At 42.8% G+C, this 16,103-nt stretch overlaps 1 protein-coding gene across 2 annotated transcripts in view; it reads right to left on the reverse strand.

Moving 5' to 3' along the window:
- LOC110492327 (regulator of nonsense transcripts 1) overlaps positions 1 to 12,829 on the reverse strand; it is a 20,050-nt gene extending 7,221 nt beyond the window's left edge. The window contains exons 1-16 of one of the 2 annotated variants that reach the window (XM_021566754.3): positions 12,420 to 12,829; positions 11,941 to 12,080; positions 11,171 to 11,260; positions 8,010 to 8,177; positions 7,602 to 7,782; positions 7,241 to 7,402; positions 6,804 to 6,891; positions 6,474 to 6,572; positions 5,811 to 5,919; positions 5,397 to 5,556; positions 5,028 to 5,146; positions 4,657 to 4,821; positions 4,223 to 4,337; positions 3,894 to 4,037; positions 3,401 to 3,614; positions 2,847 to 2,964 (exon numbers count right to left, since the gene is read on the reverse strand). In XM_021566754.3, the coding sequence (XP_021422429.1) occupies positions 2,847 to 2,964; positions 3,401 to 3,614; positions 3,894 to 4,037; positions 4,223 to 4,337; positions 4,657 to 4,821; positions 5,028 to 5,146; positions 5,397 to 5,556; positions 5,811 to 5,919; positions 6,474 to 6,572; positions 6,804 to 6,891; positions 7,241 to 7,402; positions 7,602 to 7,782; positions 8,010 to 8,177; positions 11,171 to 11,260; positions 11,941 to 12,080; positions 12,420 to 12,590 (2,243 nt within the window). In that variant the 5' untranslated portion in view covers positions 12,591 to 12,829. Of the gene's footprint in view, positions 1 to 2,846; positions 2,965 to 3,400; positions 3,615 to 3,893; positions 4,038 to 4,222; positions 4,338 to 4,656; positions 4,822 to 5,027; positions 5,147 to 5,396; positions 5,557 to 5,810; positions 5,935 to 6,473; positions 6,573 to 6,803; positions 6,892 to 7,240; positions 7,403 to 7,601; positions 7,783 to 8,009; positions 8,178 to 11,170; positions 11,261 to 11,940; positions 12,081 to 12,419 lie in introns of both variants that reach the window. The other variant, XM_021566587.3, reaches the window with a different exon arrangement.
- Positions 12,830 to 16,103: the final 3,274 nt, after the last annotated feature.

Raw genomic sequence — 16,103 nt, forward strand, 5'->3', positions numbered from 1 at the left:
GGATTCAGGTCTGGGGAACGGGCGGGCCAGTCCATAGCATCAATGCCTTCCTCTTGCAGGAACTGCTGACACACTCCAGCCACATGAGGTCTAGAGCATTGTCTTGCATTAGGAGGAACCCAGGGCGAACCGCACCAGCATATGGTCTCACAAGGTGTCTGAGGATCTCATCTCGGTACCTAATGGCAGTCAGGCTACCTCTGGCGAGCACATGGAGGGCTGTGCGGCCCCACAAAGAAATGCCACCCCACACCATGACTGACCCACCAACAAACCGGTCATGCTGGAGGATGTTGCAGGCAGCAGAACGTTCTCCACGGCGTCTCCAGACTCTGTCACGTGCTCAGTGTGAACCTGCTTTCCTCTGTGAAGAGCACAGGGCGCCAGTGGCGAATTTGCCCATCTTGGTGTTCTCTGGCAAATGCCAAACGTCCTGCACAGTGTTGGGCTGTAAGCACAACCCGCACCTGTGGACGTCGGGCCCTCATACCACCCTCACGGAGTCTGTTAATGACCGTTTGAGCAGACACATGCACATTTGTGGCCTGCTGGAGGTCATTTTGCAGGGCTCTGGCAGTGCTCCTCCTGCTCCTCCTTGCACAAAGGCGGAGGTAGCGGTCCTGCTGCTGGTTTGTGGCCCTCCTACGGCCTCCTCCACGTCTCCTGATGTACTGGCCTGTCTCCTGATAGCCCCTCCATGCTCTGGACACTACGCTGACAGACACAGCAAACCTTCTTGCCACAGCTCGCATTGATGTGCCATCCTGGATGAGCTGCATTACCTGAGCCACTTGTGTGGGTTGTAGACTCCGTCTCATGCTACCACTAGAGTGAAAGCACCGCCAGCATTCAAAAGTGACCAAAACATCAGCCAGGAAGCATAGGAACTGAGAAGTGGTCTGTGGTCACCACCTGCAGAACCACTCCTTTATTGGGGGTGTCTTGCTAATTGCCTATAATTTCCAACTGTTGTCTATTCCATTTGCACAACAGCATGTGAAATTTATTGTCAATCAGTGTTGCTTCCTAAGTGGACAGTTTGATTTCACAGAAGTGTGATTGACTTGGAGTTACATTGTGTTGTTCCCTTTATTTTTTTGAGCAGTGTATATTTAATATGGGGATGAGGTAGTTGGGTGTGCTATTTACAGATGGGCTGTGTACAGGTACCGTGATGGTAAGCTGCTCTGACAGCTGATGCTTATAAAGTTAGAGAGGGAGATAGTCTCCAGCTTCAGTGTTTTTTGCAATTCGTTACAGTCATTGGCAGCAGAGAACTGGAAGGAAAGGTAGGTGTTGGCATTGGGGATGACCAGTGAAATATACCTTCTGGAGCGAGTGCTACAGTGACCAGTGAGCTGAGATAAGGCAGGGATTTACCTAGCAAAGACTTATAGATGACCTGGAGCCAGTGGGTTTGGCGACAAATATGTAGTGAGGGCCAGCCAAAGAGAGCTTACAGGTCGCAGTGGTAGGTAGTATATGGGGCTTTGGTGACGAAACGGAAGGAACTGTGATACACTGCATCCACTTTGCTGAGTAGAGAGTTGGAAACTATTTTGTAAATGACATCTGCAAAGTCAAAGTTCGGTAGGATAGTCAGTTTTATGAGGGTGTTTGGCAGCATGAGTGAAGGAGGCTTGTGGCGATATAGGAAGCCGATTCTAGATTTAATTTTGGATTGGAGATGCTTAATGTGAGTCTGGAAGGAGACACCAGACACCTAGGTATTTGTAGTTGTCCACATATTCTAAGTCAGAACCGTCTAGAGTAGTGATGCTAGTTGGGCGGGCAGGTACGGGCAGCGATCTGTTGAAGAGAATGCATTTAGTTTTACTAGCATTTAAAAGCAGTTGGAGGCCACGGAAGGATTGTTGTATGGCAATGAAGCTCATTCAGAGGTTTGTTAACGCAGTGTCCAAAGAAGGGCCAGAAGTATACAGAATGGTGTCGTCTGCGTAGAGGTGGATCAGAGAATCACCAGCAGCAAGAGCGACATCATTAATATATACAGAGGAAAGAGTCGGCCTGAGAATTGATCTGTGGCACCCCCATAGAGACTGCTAGAGGTCCGGACAACAGGCCCTCCGATTTGACACACTGAACTCTGTCTGGGAAGTAGTTGGTGAACCAGGCGAGGCAATAATTTGAGAAACCAAGGCTATTGAGTCTGCCGATAAGAATGTGGTGATTGACAGAGTCGAAAGCCTGCACAGTACTGTCTTTTATCAATGGCGGTTATGATATCGTTTAGGACCTTGAGCGTGGCTGAGGTGCACCCACAACCAGCTCTGAAACCAGATTATATAGTGGAGAAGGTACGGTGGAATTCGAAATGGTCGGCGATCTGTTCGTTAACTTGGCTTTCGAAGATCTTAGAAAGGCAGGGCAGGATGGATATAAGTCTATAACCGTTTGGGTCTAGAGTGTCTCCCCCTTTGAAGAGCGGGATGACTGTGGCAGCTTTCCAATCTTCAGGGATCTCAGACAATACGAAAGAGGTTGAACAGGCTAGCAATAGGGGTTGCAATAATGGAGGCGGATCATTTCAGAAAGAGAGGGTCCAGATTGTCTAGCCCAGCTGATTTGTAGGGATCCAGATTTTGCAGCTCTTTCAGAACATCCCGCTTTCTGCGGGAGGTGCAGAGCTGTTGGCCGGTGTAGGAGTAGCCAGGTGGAAAGCATAGCCAGCCATAGAAAAATGCTTATTAAATCTACAATAATTTCATCGGTGGTGACAGTGTTGACAGTGTTTCCTAGCCTCAGTGCAGGTGATCTTATTCTCCATGGACTTTACAATTCTGTTGATACTTTGAGATTAACCTTGACTGGACTGTGAGCCGTACCTGTTCAGGTAGGATGTTCCAGAGCTAGCGATTTCCTCCTGGCCTTGAGTCACATAGAAGAACATGGGTTTGTCTGGCTGTGGCCACTGGAAGTCAAAGCCTTTCTTGATGCGGTCAGCTGCCCAGAAAAAAAAATATCAAAATCAACATTGTACATTAGTATGGCACTTTGTCTTCAATAAGCCAGTGAGATTGTGAACAAACCTAAATTGGCAGCAAATATGTGCCCAAAAGCAATACACTTCGAGTTACAGAAGATTTCAGAGTGGCCAAATTTTAAACTTCCACAGTGGAGTAAGTGTTTGACAGTCAGTGTTTGAACACAAAATCATTGGAATCTGAAACACTGCTTGAATCCATACACTGCTACTTCTAGATTGCAAACAAACATGGTTTCTACAGAAACGTTTCTAGTTGCTCTTCTGTATATTTTGTGGGGAAATGTTAGTAGGCACCAGTACATTGCTAATAATAAGTTAATTATTGTTGTACATATGACCAATTCAAAAGCTATAATATGAGCAAGAAGCTTGGTAAAAAAACATCTAACTCACCAGCAGTGACTCCGTTCTGCAGGGAGCCCTCGTAGAAGATGTTGGAGGGGAAAGCACTGAGGGCCGGGTGCATGCGGTACTGCACCTGCAGACGGATGGGCCTGATGCCCAGCACCACCAGACGCTCAAACAAAGACTGGGACAGGCCTGCTTTGGCTGCCTTCTTACACATCACTACTGGGCCCAGCTGGCAGTGGTCTCCCACCAGAATGAGCTGTGGAGGGGGAGTTAACGATTAAATGACAATTAACCAGAAATGTTAAGCCTCTCCCGAGCTGTAGTGAAATCAACACTGGGAAATTACATTGTCTGGTACAGTCTTTTTAACAGACCATGTCCATTTCTTTGGCTCAATTTATTTTTTTTAAGTCTGGATTGAGTAGGTCACAAACTGCCTGTGTTGAACCATTGACATGTTTTGACAAAAAGTGTCAATGCAAAGAACATTGGGATTTTACCAATCTTAAGCATAAATAGTTGTTTTTGTGTGTACCTGCTTGGCACCCAGGACCACGGGCACCATGCACTCTGGCTCGGTGGCCTGGGTGCTCTCATCGATTAGGATGGAGCGGAACTGCATCTTGGCCAGACGGGGGTCTCCTGCCCCCACACAGGTACAGCAGATCACATCTGCATTCTAATGAGGGACAGTGGCAAACAGGTTATCAGTTGGTTTAAAATTAGAGGAATGGGGAACCCATATCGTCACTAGGTCAAAAAACATTCTACATCACAGGACTTGCCGTACTGTTCTCATAAGACTGTTGTAACTGCCGTGACTTATTGGGCGACAAAAGTGGTAGTGTTAAGTGTCCTCCTCACCATGAGCAGCTCTCTCTCAGCGGTGCGCTTCAGGGCCCGGTAGCGCTTCTCGTCAGCGGACGACAGCTCCCCGGTCTCATCCTTCAGCTGCTGCAGCTTCTGGAGCTCTGGCATACTGGGGTCACAGCACGTTGAGTCATTAGCAACACACAGAATTACAGTCATTATATTAAAAAGTAACACTTGGCAAGGGCAGAGAACTAAGCATGACCCCTATTAGCAAATCTGGCAGAACTATTCAATGGTTCTATTGAAGCAGTTAACAAATGCATCCATCCCGTTTCTTCATTATTTGATATTTAAACAAGGCTAATACAGTGCTCAAGATATTAACCACAGTGATTATGACAGCACCACTACAGCAGTACAATTCAAGTTCAGAACGGTGTGAAAAAAAAAGGCAAAAAATGACTTCATTTCCCAGCATGCCCCACCTGTCCATGTTGCGGATCTGGTTGTGCAGGGCCAGGAAGGAGACAGGGGAGTCAATGGCTTCTCTGCTTTTAGCACACAGCCTGACTACCTTCAGGCCAGACATGTGGATCTTCTCAGTCAGCTGGTCCACTGCGATGTTACTGGGAGCACACACCAGCACGGGCCTGCAGAACCAAACACACAACGAATGAATGCAGAATGCAATGACAACGAGCAGATGCTATAGCATACTTTCATAGTTCGCTTTGATGTTCAGCCTTCTTGTACATAGCCTACCTTTAATTGCTGTGGATAAGAGCTTCCACTAAAATGACTTGCTTTTAACAAATACATCATGAGAATGTGAGATTCTGAGTGTGAACTGCCTTACCCATTGCCCTGCCTGGCAAGGTGGTACACTATGGTGGCAGAGGTGACCGTTTTCCCAGTGCCGGGGGGGCCTTGGATAAGACTGAGGGGTCTCTGCAGCACAGTCTTCACAGCATACACCTATTTTAACACACAAATTAAAGCCAAAACACTTATGAACGTTGCACATAAAGACAAGCACATGGAAGTACGGGAAATTAACATTTAACTTCATATGAAGTACCTCTTGATTATAAGACGGCATTACTATCAAGAGGAAATGTCTTCCTTTTATAATCATTCATTCACTAAAACGAATTGGTTAGAAATTCAAAAGTGTCAGGCCCCATGGTCAGGTGGGTCAGTGAGGTGTCAGGAGCGGGGGTCAGACCTGAGAGTGATTGAGGTCAGGCAGGCCCTGTGCAGTGAAGCGTTTGGGCAACTGACACTTGATGATGACATCCTCCACCTCGTGGCCCAGCAGCTTGTGGTAGATGTAGCCTGACACGGATGTCTCGTCCACAGCAAAGGTCTTCAGGGCACTCTGCATTCTGAAACCCAGTGGAAACCAATGGGTTATAGTGGAGATAAAGAGTGATGTGGTTAACAATGATAATACAAGCTAGTACCTTCATTTCATGTCTTATTCATGAAATACTTTAATGTATAACCAACAGAATTTATGTTAGTGATAATTCGTGTGAAATGAAGCTTTAGCTGTGAAATCAGTACTCTCTGGAAATCAAGTCACGTTAAAAACATCAGAGCATCAAAAACCAAAGTAGAACTGATTAAATATTCGTACCTGTCAAAGGAAGTGGACTTCCACACAAAATCCACCTGGAAGTTGTGGGGTATTTCCACAGGAGCTCCAACACTGCTGCGCAATTCTATAGCAATCTCATCTCCATAGTCTTTCACAAAGGGTGCTAAGGAAATAAGTACAGCAAAATAGCCTTTCTTTGTGGAATGGTAGAAAGAAAAAGATGGGGTTTTTTCTCTCCCCTTGAACGGGGTTAATAGTAGGGATGAAAGGTCTACAAAACTGTAGATTTTCCCAACATTAGCATACATCAGATACACTAGCGGGGTGATAACCCCTGGCCTCTCCAAAGGGAGTGCTATGGTAGACTAGCTCTTTAACTATCTCCCAATAAAATATGATTTATTTATGCAAGGCTTTAAACGTTACAACGCAATAACGTGGCTAGCCTCAGACTGCTTACCTCACGTTTTGCGATGGCGACCCAAAAACTAGTTTTCGTTTGAGACATTTAGATTGTTCAGATTGGCTGACGAGTTGAGACGCAAAACAACTTTTCCCCCTGACCCCATCATGGAAAAGGAAAGATGGAGATGTGGATCCTATTTGCTAAAAAAGGGAACACTGAGATCAAAAGGTAGGGATGAGCAACCACTGTGAAGAAAATGTGTTTTTCTTCAGAGTGATCTTTCAGTTAAAGGATACTGTCTGGGACTTTGATGACATGGCCGATGCCCTTCCAGAGTGGGGCCAGCTCTCCTTTGTAGCGCAGACATATCTCATCTCCTTGCATCAGCCGCATGTCTGTGCAAACAACCACAACAGAGAAGTTAGAAACGCTTTGCTCAAACCTACAGTACATCCAAAAATATATGAATAATGGTTCCAAGGAGGTGGACAAAATACAATACCGTACACAAAACGGCCAGCACAAAAACACACACACACCACTGGGGATGCAGGTATGGGATGCGTGGGTTCTCTATGCACAACAGAACCACTGGCAGACAGAGAAAAGCCCATTGAAATAATTACCACCTGAATCCGTCTTGGGCAAGGAGAAATAGGCAATCCGCTTTTTATTTAGCCCCAGGTCCCACCTGACTGTTATATTATCTTGGGTCTGTGAAGAGTTACAGATGAGAACAAAGGGGGAAAAATGTATAACAAATTAGTCATACTGTCATTAGCTACATAAAAAACAACCCAGCCACCCTGCTATGTTCAAGTACAATTTATGTTTCTTTGAACTTGCATCCTTCCCTGAACATTTTCACTGATTTCATAAATTTGGCAGGGTTAGGGCAAGGTTTCCACCATTATAATTTCACCTCACACAAGACATAATACTGTTACAGCATTGAATGTGTACGTTATAGTAGAACGTGGCACAGTAGACGCAGTTGTGACTGCCCTCATGTTGACTTAAAGGGGAGTTAATGGATTATCTAAGGGGGATGTGGAGGCTGTACCTGGGACTCTTTAAGCTTTTTGTCGTAGTCAGCTTCCAGCTTGACGAGGGGGCCGAAGATGTTCTGGTACTGGTAGGCATCCTCATAGCGCAGCAGCACATGCTGGGGCTCCTCGTCTACGCCGGGCTTCTCCAGGTCCTCCAGAGTGGCCGTGGGATTATCCTGAGACGAGCGGATGATGCACAAGTTCATGCTTTCATTCATGTCCATATATGGGAACACTGACTGCTTCCTTCTACAGCTACTGATAGGTGGGGGCTTCCCCTGCCCAGTATGTCAGATGCTGTGGTGTTATATGATTATTTCTGAGGTTAAGCTATGTCTACTTCATGGCTCTGGATAGGTTAAACCAGCCTAGTACCTTCCAGAGCTCCTCCAGCTTGTTGATCTGCTGGGCTGTGATCTGGCGGGCCCGGAGTTGCTCCTGCTCTGAGGGGATCTTCACCAGCCAGGACAGGAAGCAGCGGTCCTGGATCAGTGGCTGCCACTGGGAGCTGTCCCAGTTGATGTCTTTCAGGCTGCTCTGACTGGCACATGGCTGCCTAGTAGCACAAACATATGGATACTGTCAACATATATTTGCATTATCGAAAGTCTGTTCATGGACAAATGGTTGTCTTGCTCTCTTGCCATAATATGACATACTTATGCTTAAATCATGGTATTACACATACTGTCAAATCTATGGTAATCACACATGCAGAATCAGTCCATCACATCACACCCACTGTTAGCCACCATTCCCCCCTTTTCATCTGATTGTACACACCTGCACAGCAGCACCACCACCGAGTCGGCCTTGGCGGGGATGAAGCCCAGGAGGAAGACGTTGCGACAGCCACAGTTGTAGCACTCCAGCACCGTCTCGCCCAGTGGCCCATCTTTGTGCAGAGTCACCTCTTTGCATTTGGCTCTCACCAAGTGGTTCACTATGTGGCTGAATGAGAGCATGGGAGAGTATCAACTTACATGCACACGCATGTAAGCTGAGTGCTCAAAATAGCCCACATTAACGTACACATATGTAGCTTAAGAAACAAGGTTCATGAAATCAATAACATGCTAGTAAAATATGATATTCATATTCTGTCTCTGAACCTCACTTAGATAATAGATTTGATGATACAGTGATAGCAATACATGGTTATAAAATTTACAAAAAAAAGACAGAAATGCCAATGGTGGAGGTGTTGCTGCTTATATTCAGAACCACATTCCTGTAAATATTAGAGAGCTAAATACTGATGAACTAATACTGCTACAGGTTCATCTGCCTCACCTAAAGTCCATTCTCGTGGGAAGTTGCTATAGACCACCAAGTGCGAACAGTCAGTATCTGGATAACATGTGTGAAATGCATGTGACATCAACCAAGAGGTATATTTTCTAGGTGATTTAAATATTGACTGGCTTTCATCAAGCCACCCACTCAAGAAAAAGCTTCAAACTGTAACCAGTGACTGCAACCTGGTTCAGGTTATCAGTTAACCTACCAGGCTGCAGAAATTAGCTTGAAAGCAGTATCCAGATCCATCGGATGTAGTGATCACAATATAGTAGCCATATCTAGGAAAACCAAAGTTCTGAAGGCTGGGCCTAATATAGTGTATAAGAGGTCATAAAATACATTTTGTAGTGATTCCTATGTTGTTGAAGCAAAGAAAATATGTTGGTCTGTGGTGAAATTGCTTACTCCAGATACTAATAAGCATGCAACTATTAAGAAAATGACTAAAATCGCAGTGTATTGATAAGGAATCAAAAAATTGTATGGTTGAGAGGGATGAGGCAAAGGGAATGGCTACACAATCGATTGGCAAACGTACTGCAAATTGAGAAATCATGTGACTAAACTGAATAAAAAGACGAAGAAACTACACTATGAAATAAACATAATGACCAAGAATGATGGTAAATAGCTTTGGATCACCTTAAATTATATTTTGGGGAAAAAAAAGCTAACTAAGCGCCATCATTCATTGAATCAGATGACTCATTCATACTTTAATGATTTTTTTCATTGGCAAGATTAGCAAAGTTAGGCATGACATGCCAGCAACAAAACACTGACACTACACATCCAAGTATATCTGACCAAATTATGAAAAGACAAGCATTGTAATTTTGAACTCAGTAAAGTGAGTGTGGAAGAGGTGAAAAAATTGTTGCCTATCAACAAGGACAAGCCAACGAGTTCTGACAACTTGGATGGAAAATTACTGAGGATAATAGCAGATGATATTGCCACTCCTATTTGCCATATTTTCAATATAAGCCTACTAAAAAGTATGTGCCCCCAGGCATGGAGGGAAGCAAAAGGCCATTCCACGAAGAATAGTAAAGCCCCCTGCACTGGCTCAAATAACCGACCAATCAGCTTGTTACCAACCCTTCTGGGAAAAATCATGTTTGACCAGATACAATGCTATTTTACAGAAAACAATTTCACAATAGACTCAGCATGCTTATAGGGAAGGACATTCAACAAGCACAGCACGTACACAAATGATTGATGATTGGCTGAGAGAAATTGATGATAAAAAGATTGTGGGTGCTGTTTTGTTAGACCAGTGTGGCTTTTGACATCATTGATCATATTCTGCTGCTGGAAAAACGTATGTGTTATGGTTTTACACCCCCTGCTATATTGTGACCAATAATTACCTGTCTAACAGAACACAGAGGGTGTTCTTTAATGGAAGCCTCTCCAACATAACCCAGGTAGAATCAGGAATTCCCCAGGGCAGCTGTCTAGTCCCCTTACCTTTTTCAAACTTTAATAATGACATGCCACTGGCTTTGAGTAAAGCCAGTGTGTCTATGTATGTAGATGTCTCAACACTATAAATGTCAGCTACAACAGCGACTGAAATTACTGCAACACTTAACAAAGAGTTGCTGTTAGTTTTAGAGTGGTTGGCAAGGAATAAGTTAAATATTTCTAAAACTAAAAGCATTATATTTGGGACAAATCATTCACTAAACACTAAACCTCAACTAAATCTTGTAATAAATAATGTGGATATTGAGCAAGTTGAGGTGACTAACATGCTTGAAGTAACCCTGGATTGTAAACTGTCATGGTCAAAACATATTGATACAACAGTAGCTAAGATGTGGAAAAGTATGTCCATAATAAAGCGCTGCTCTACCTTCTTAACAGCACTATCAACAAGGCAGGTCCTACAGGCCCTAGTTTTGTTGCACCTGGACTACTGTCCAGTCGTGTGGTCAGGTGCCACAAAAAGGGACATAGGAAAATTGCAATTGGCTCAGAACAGGGCAGCATGGCTGGTCCTTGGACGAACAACATATAGCTAATATGAATAATATACATGTCAATCTCTCCTGGCTCAAAGTGGAGGAGAGATTGACTTTATCACTACTTGTATTTATGAGACGTATTGACATGTTGAATGCACCGAGCTGTCTGTTTGAACTACTGGCGCACAGCTCGGACACCCATGCATAACCCACAAGAGGTCTCTTTCCAGTCCCCAAGGCCAGAACAGACTATGGGAGGCGCACGAAATTACATAGTGCCATGACTACATGGATCTCTATTCCACATCAAGTAACTGATGCAAGTGGTAAAATTAGATTTAAAAGAAAACAGATAAAAATGTACCTCATGGAACAGCGGGACTGAAGCAACAAACGTAGGCAGACACATGCATACACACTATACACAGGGATGTTGTACTGTAGATATGTGGTAATGATGGAGTAGGGGCCTGAGGGCACACAGTGTGCTGTGAAATCTGTGAATGTATTGTAATGCTTTCAAAATTGTATAAACTGCCTTAATTTTGCTGGACTCCAGGAAGAGTAGATGCTGCCTTGGCAGCAGCTAATGGGGATCAATAATAAATACAAATGCATGTTATGAATACACATTTTTAGTGTATGAGACACTGGAGTGTTGCATACCTGCCAGAAGTATTGCCACGTCCATTGCAGAACCACTTCTTGCTTGTGTTGCAGTACACCACAGATGCAGGATCATGGATGCCACAGTAACTGAAAAAATAAACATAGCAAAAGGCCCTTATATGACATACATATGTATTGGGTGCATTGGGTGCAGAAAACAATAACAGAGTTGAAATATTTTTATATTACAAAAAAGGAAATGTTACCTTATTAGCAAACTCTAAATCTTAGTTAGTAGGGTGTTGCATATATAAAAAAAGTGTTTGTCCACATGTTACTCTAACAATTCAACCAATCAAATCCAATTTTATTGGTCACATACACATGGTTAGCAGATGTTAATATGAGTGTAGCGAAATGCTTGTGCATCTAGTTCCGACCGTGCAGTAATATCTAACAAGTAATCTAACAATTGCACAACAACTACCTTATACACACAAGTATAAAGGAATGAATAAGATTATGTACATGTAAATATATGGATGAGCGATGGCAGAACAGCACAGGCAAGTTGCAGTTGATGGTATAGAGTACAGTATATACATATGAGATGAGTAATGTAGGGTATGTAAACATTATATAAAGTGGCATTGTTTAAAGTGACTAGTGATACATTTATTAATCCAATTTTTAATTATTAAAGTGGCTAGAGATTTGAGTCAGTATGTTGGCAGCAGCCAATCAATGTTAGTGATAGCTGTTTAACAGTCTGATACTGTGGGACAATCGTATACATTTGTAATCAAGTGTTTGGCTCGCTCTCCTACCTGCAGGCATGCAGTGGGAGGTCTTTGATGTAATAGGTGTCTTCTTCATCCTCCTCGAAGTTCAACTCAGCAAGGAGTTGGCTCGCCTTGGCCACATCATCGACTCCTCCATTGTGAAGCCCTTCATCAGGACCATTCACCTACAGATGGACCATGGTTGAATTAGGACTGCAACAATGCCAAAAACATGGGAGGCATCGCTATGGCACTAGGTAGAGGTTTGATAGCTAAATAATATTTCTGACGTTAGCTAGTTATAGCTACTTTTTTAATACTAGCCAGCCAGCAGTGATTGCTACATAGTCATAGTTGACAATTTACCAGTGTATGTTAGCAAACACGAGTTAACTAGTTAGCGAACATGGCTAGTAGTAGCTAGCTGGCTAACATTAACGTTAGCTAGCTAGCGTTAGCAGTTGTAGGAATTGATGGCGGGCAAGAATGCGAGTTTGGCTAGCTTCACATGAAGAATTACAAACCTGATTGTCCAGCTGACTCTGGGTTTGGCCTTGAGTTTGCGTCTGGCTGGGGAGGGTAAAATCGGTAAACTCGTACTCCGAGCCCTGGGTATCAGCCCCAAGTAGCTCCGCTTCCTCCGTGTCCAGGAAGGTGAGCGTTTGAGAACTCGGCCCGTACGCCTCCACACTCATCTCGACACAAGTTACGCTGACTAAATGGACTTCGGTCCAGTAATGAATACGATCAAGATCCTCGGTGATATGTTTATCCAAGCGGATATTTGCGATCACAGTTTCTGCTTCGAGTCAGATTTGAACCTAAACAAAATTCGAACCGCACCTGAAATTAAACAGAAAACACAGCTCGAGACGCGCCTGAACTCCAAACAGTGACGAACTTCCTAGCGCCACACAACGTAATTGCGTTGAGCACGAAAGATTGACGTTTACACAAATACAAAGGAAGGAGGATGGATTTATTGATTGATTGATATTAATGACAAAAATCTACTTTTATTGTTGTTAAATAAAATCAGTTGCTATCAACTACAAGAGTTTACTATCAATATAATTATGATTGGAAGATAATGATCACACGTCGGAAAAGTATTGTGTGTGGGTTATTCTCAACGAGATTTGGTTTCCCGTGTGCCACATTATTTTCCTTAATTTATTCAAATGTGAATGAGGATAATCCTTTTCACAATGTTTCTTTCTCTCAAAACAATTGTTCAGCTCAAAGCCAAATAGAAATCTGGGAAAATACAGAGGAATTGGATTTAAATCTAGATGCCATAATAAAATATGATATACATCCAAGAACAAAAGGCATACACATTGAGACAGCAGATAATTTATAGGCTGGTATAGGTTTTGGGCATACTGGGATCGATGAATGTACTGTTTTTTTCTAAATAGTAACCTAGTGGATATTCTGTGTTCCCTTTCCATAACACAACAAGGCACAGGTCAAAAGAGGATCTTAAAGGAAATTGCCCACTTCAACAAGCACTTAGGGACATAAATGCTTTCACATCTTTGAGTAAAGTCATTACAGTTGGTAAACTCTCTCACAATGACAATTCCCTGATGACTCATGCTTTTTATCATACACATTTTACACATATGTAATAACCAGGTCGCAGTTGCAAATGAGAACTTGTTCTCAACTAGCTTACCTGGTTAAATAAAGGTGAAATAAAAAATAAAAAAAAGGTAATTACTGGTATGTGACAGTGTGGAGGAACAGGTAAACAAAAACACAAAGATGAATCTCCATAGAGTCCATGAATGCTACAATACCCACTACCCCTTAGTCTATAAAACATACTGTATTTTGGGCAAAAACAAAATATTGTGTATGACAGTTGTTCTGGGAAGAAGATACTATTAATCTGGATCAGCTACATGTTATTATGTGGCTGTACCACTAGAGGATTACATGGCTTTTGACATTTACAGTACCAGTCAAAAGTTTGGACACACCTACTCATTCAAGTTTTGTATTTTTTTTAAACTATTTTCTACATTTTAGAATAATAGTGAGGACATCAACACTATGAAATAACACACATGGAATCATGTAGTAACCAAAAAAGAAACCAACAAATCATGTAGTAACCAACCAATCAAAAAATATATTTTACATTTGAGATTATTCAAAGTTGCCATCCTTTGCCTTGATGACAGCTTTGCACACTCTTGGCATTCTCTCAACCAGCTTCATGAGGAATGCTTTTCCAACAGTCTTGAAGGAGTACCCACATATGCTGAGCACTTGTTGGCTGCTTTTCCTTCACTCTGCAGTCCAACTCAGCCGAGACCATCTCAATTGGGTTGAGATTAGAGGTCGACCGATTAATCGGAATGGCCGATTAATTAGGGCCGATTTCAAGTTTTCATAACAATCGGAAATCGGTATTTTTGGGCGCCGATTTATTTATTTTTTATTATACCTTTATTTAACTAGGCAAATCAGTTAAGAACACATTCTTATTTTCAATGATGGCCTAGGAACAGTGGGTTAACTGCCTTGTTCAGGGGCAGAACGACAGATTTTCACGAGTCCAACGCAATAACGACCTGCCTCTCTCTCGTTGCACTCCACAAGGAGACTGCCTGTTACGTGAATGCAGTAAGCCAAGGTAAATTGCTAGCTAGCATTAAACTTATCTTATAAAAAACAAATCAATCATAATCACTAGTTGGGCCTCCCGGGTGGCGCAGTGGTTAAGGGCGCTGTACTGCAGCGCCAGCTCTATCGTAACCGGCCGTGACCGGGAGGTCCGTGAGGCGATGCACAATTGGCCTAGCGTCGTCCGGGTTAGGGAGGGTTTGGCCGGTAGGGATATCCTTGTCTCATGCAGCAATTCGACCATGAAGGCCTGATTCACACAGTCTCCTCTGAACAGTTGTGTCTGTTACTTGACACAACTGTGAAGCATTTATTTGGACTGCAATTTCTGAGGCTGGTAACTCTAATGAACTTATCCTCTGCAGCAGAGGTAACTCTGGGTCTTCCTTTCCTGTAGCGGTCCTCAAGAGAGCCAGTTTCATCATAGCGCTTGATGGTTTTCGCATCTGCACTTGAAGAATTTTCAAAGATCTTGAAATTTTCCGGATTGACTGACTAATGACAGAATGTCTAATGTAATTCTCGTTGCTTATTTGAGCTGTTCTTTCCTTAATATGGACCAAATAGGGCTATCTTCTGGATACTACCCCTACCTTGTCACAACATAACTGATTGACTCAAACGCACTAAGGAAAAAAATTCCACAAATTAACTTTTAACAAGACACACCTGTAAATTTAAATCCATTCCAGGTGACGACTTCATGTAGCTGGGTGAGAGAATGACAACTGTGCAAAGCTGTCATCAAGGCAAGGGGTGGCTACTTTGAAGAATCTGAAATATAAAATATATTTTGATTTGTTTAACTTTTTTTTTTAGTTACTACACGATTCCATATGTGTTATTTCATAGTTTTGACGTCTTCACTATTATTCTACAATGTAGAAAATAGTAAAAAATAAAGAAAAACCATGGAATGAGTAGGCGTGTCCAAACGTTTGACTGGTCCTGCATATACACAACACTGGAATAACCAATAATGGGAGATAACAGAAAACAAATACTGTGTTATTTATGACAAAAAATGAGCAAAATTAAACCTACTCACGATGTTCATAAAGTTGAAACATCCAAAATAATTTGATAAAGTAAAAATGAAAGTGCTATAGAAATGCAAGTACAGGGTCCAATTCTCAACTAGCTGCCTACATCCTGTGCACTAGTACAGTAAAAGGCATTTCACTGTGATAAGCATACTTGTCACATTCACTGTCTTCAAACTGTCATAGATGAGCCAAGGCGCATCTATCTAATTCCACATCTTTTAATAAAGTGAAACTTTCACAAAAAAAAACAGGTAAACAGAAACCGAACATGACGCAACCGTGGCGCACACAAACACTCACAGAAAATAAATAATTACACACAACCATAGGTGGGAAAAAGGCTGCCTAAGTATGATTCCCAATCAGAGACAATGATAGACAGCTGCCTCTGATTGGGAACCACAATCTGCCAAAAACAAAGAAATAGAAAACACAGAATGCCCACCCAAATCACACCCCGACCTAACCAAGTAGAGAAATAAAACGGCTCTAAGGTCATGGCGTGATAGTAGTACCCCCCCCCCC

Source organism: Oncorhynchus mykiss, chromosome 1, assembly GCF_057628025.1.
Source record: "Oncorhynchus mykiss isolate SJ-2025 chromosome 1, ASM5762802v1, whole genome shotgun sequence".
Lineage (NCBI taxonomy): Eukaryota > Metazoa > Chordata > Actinopteri > Salmoniformes > Salmonidae > Oncorhynchus > Oncorhynchus mykiss.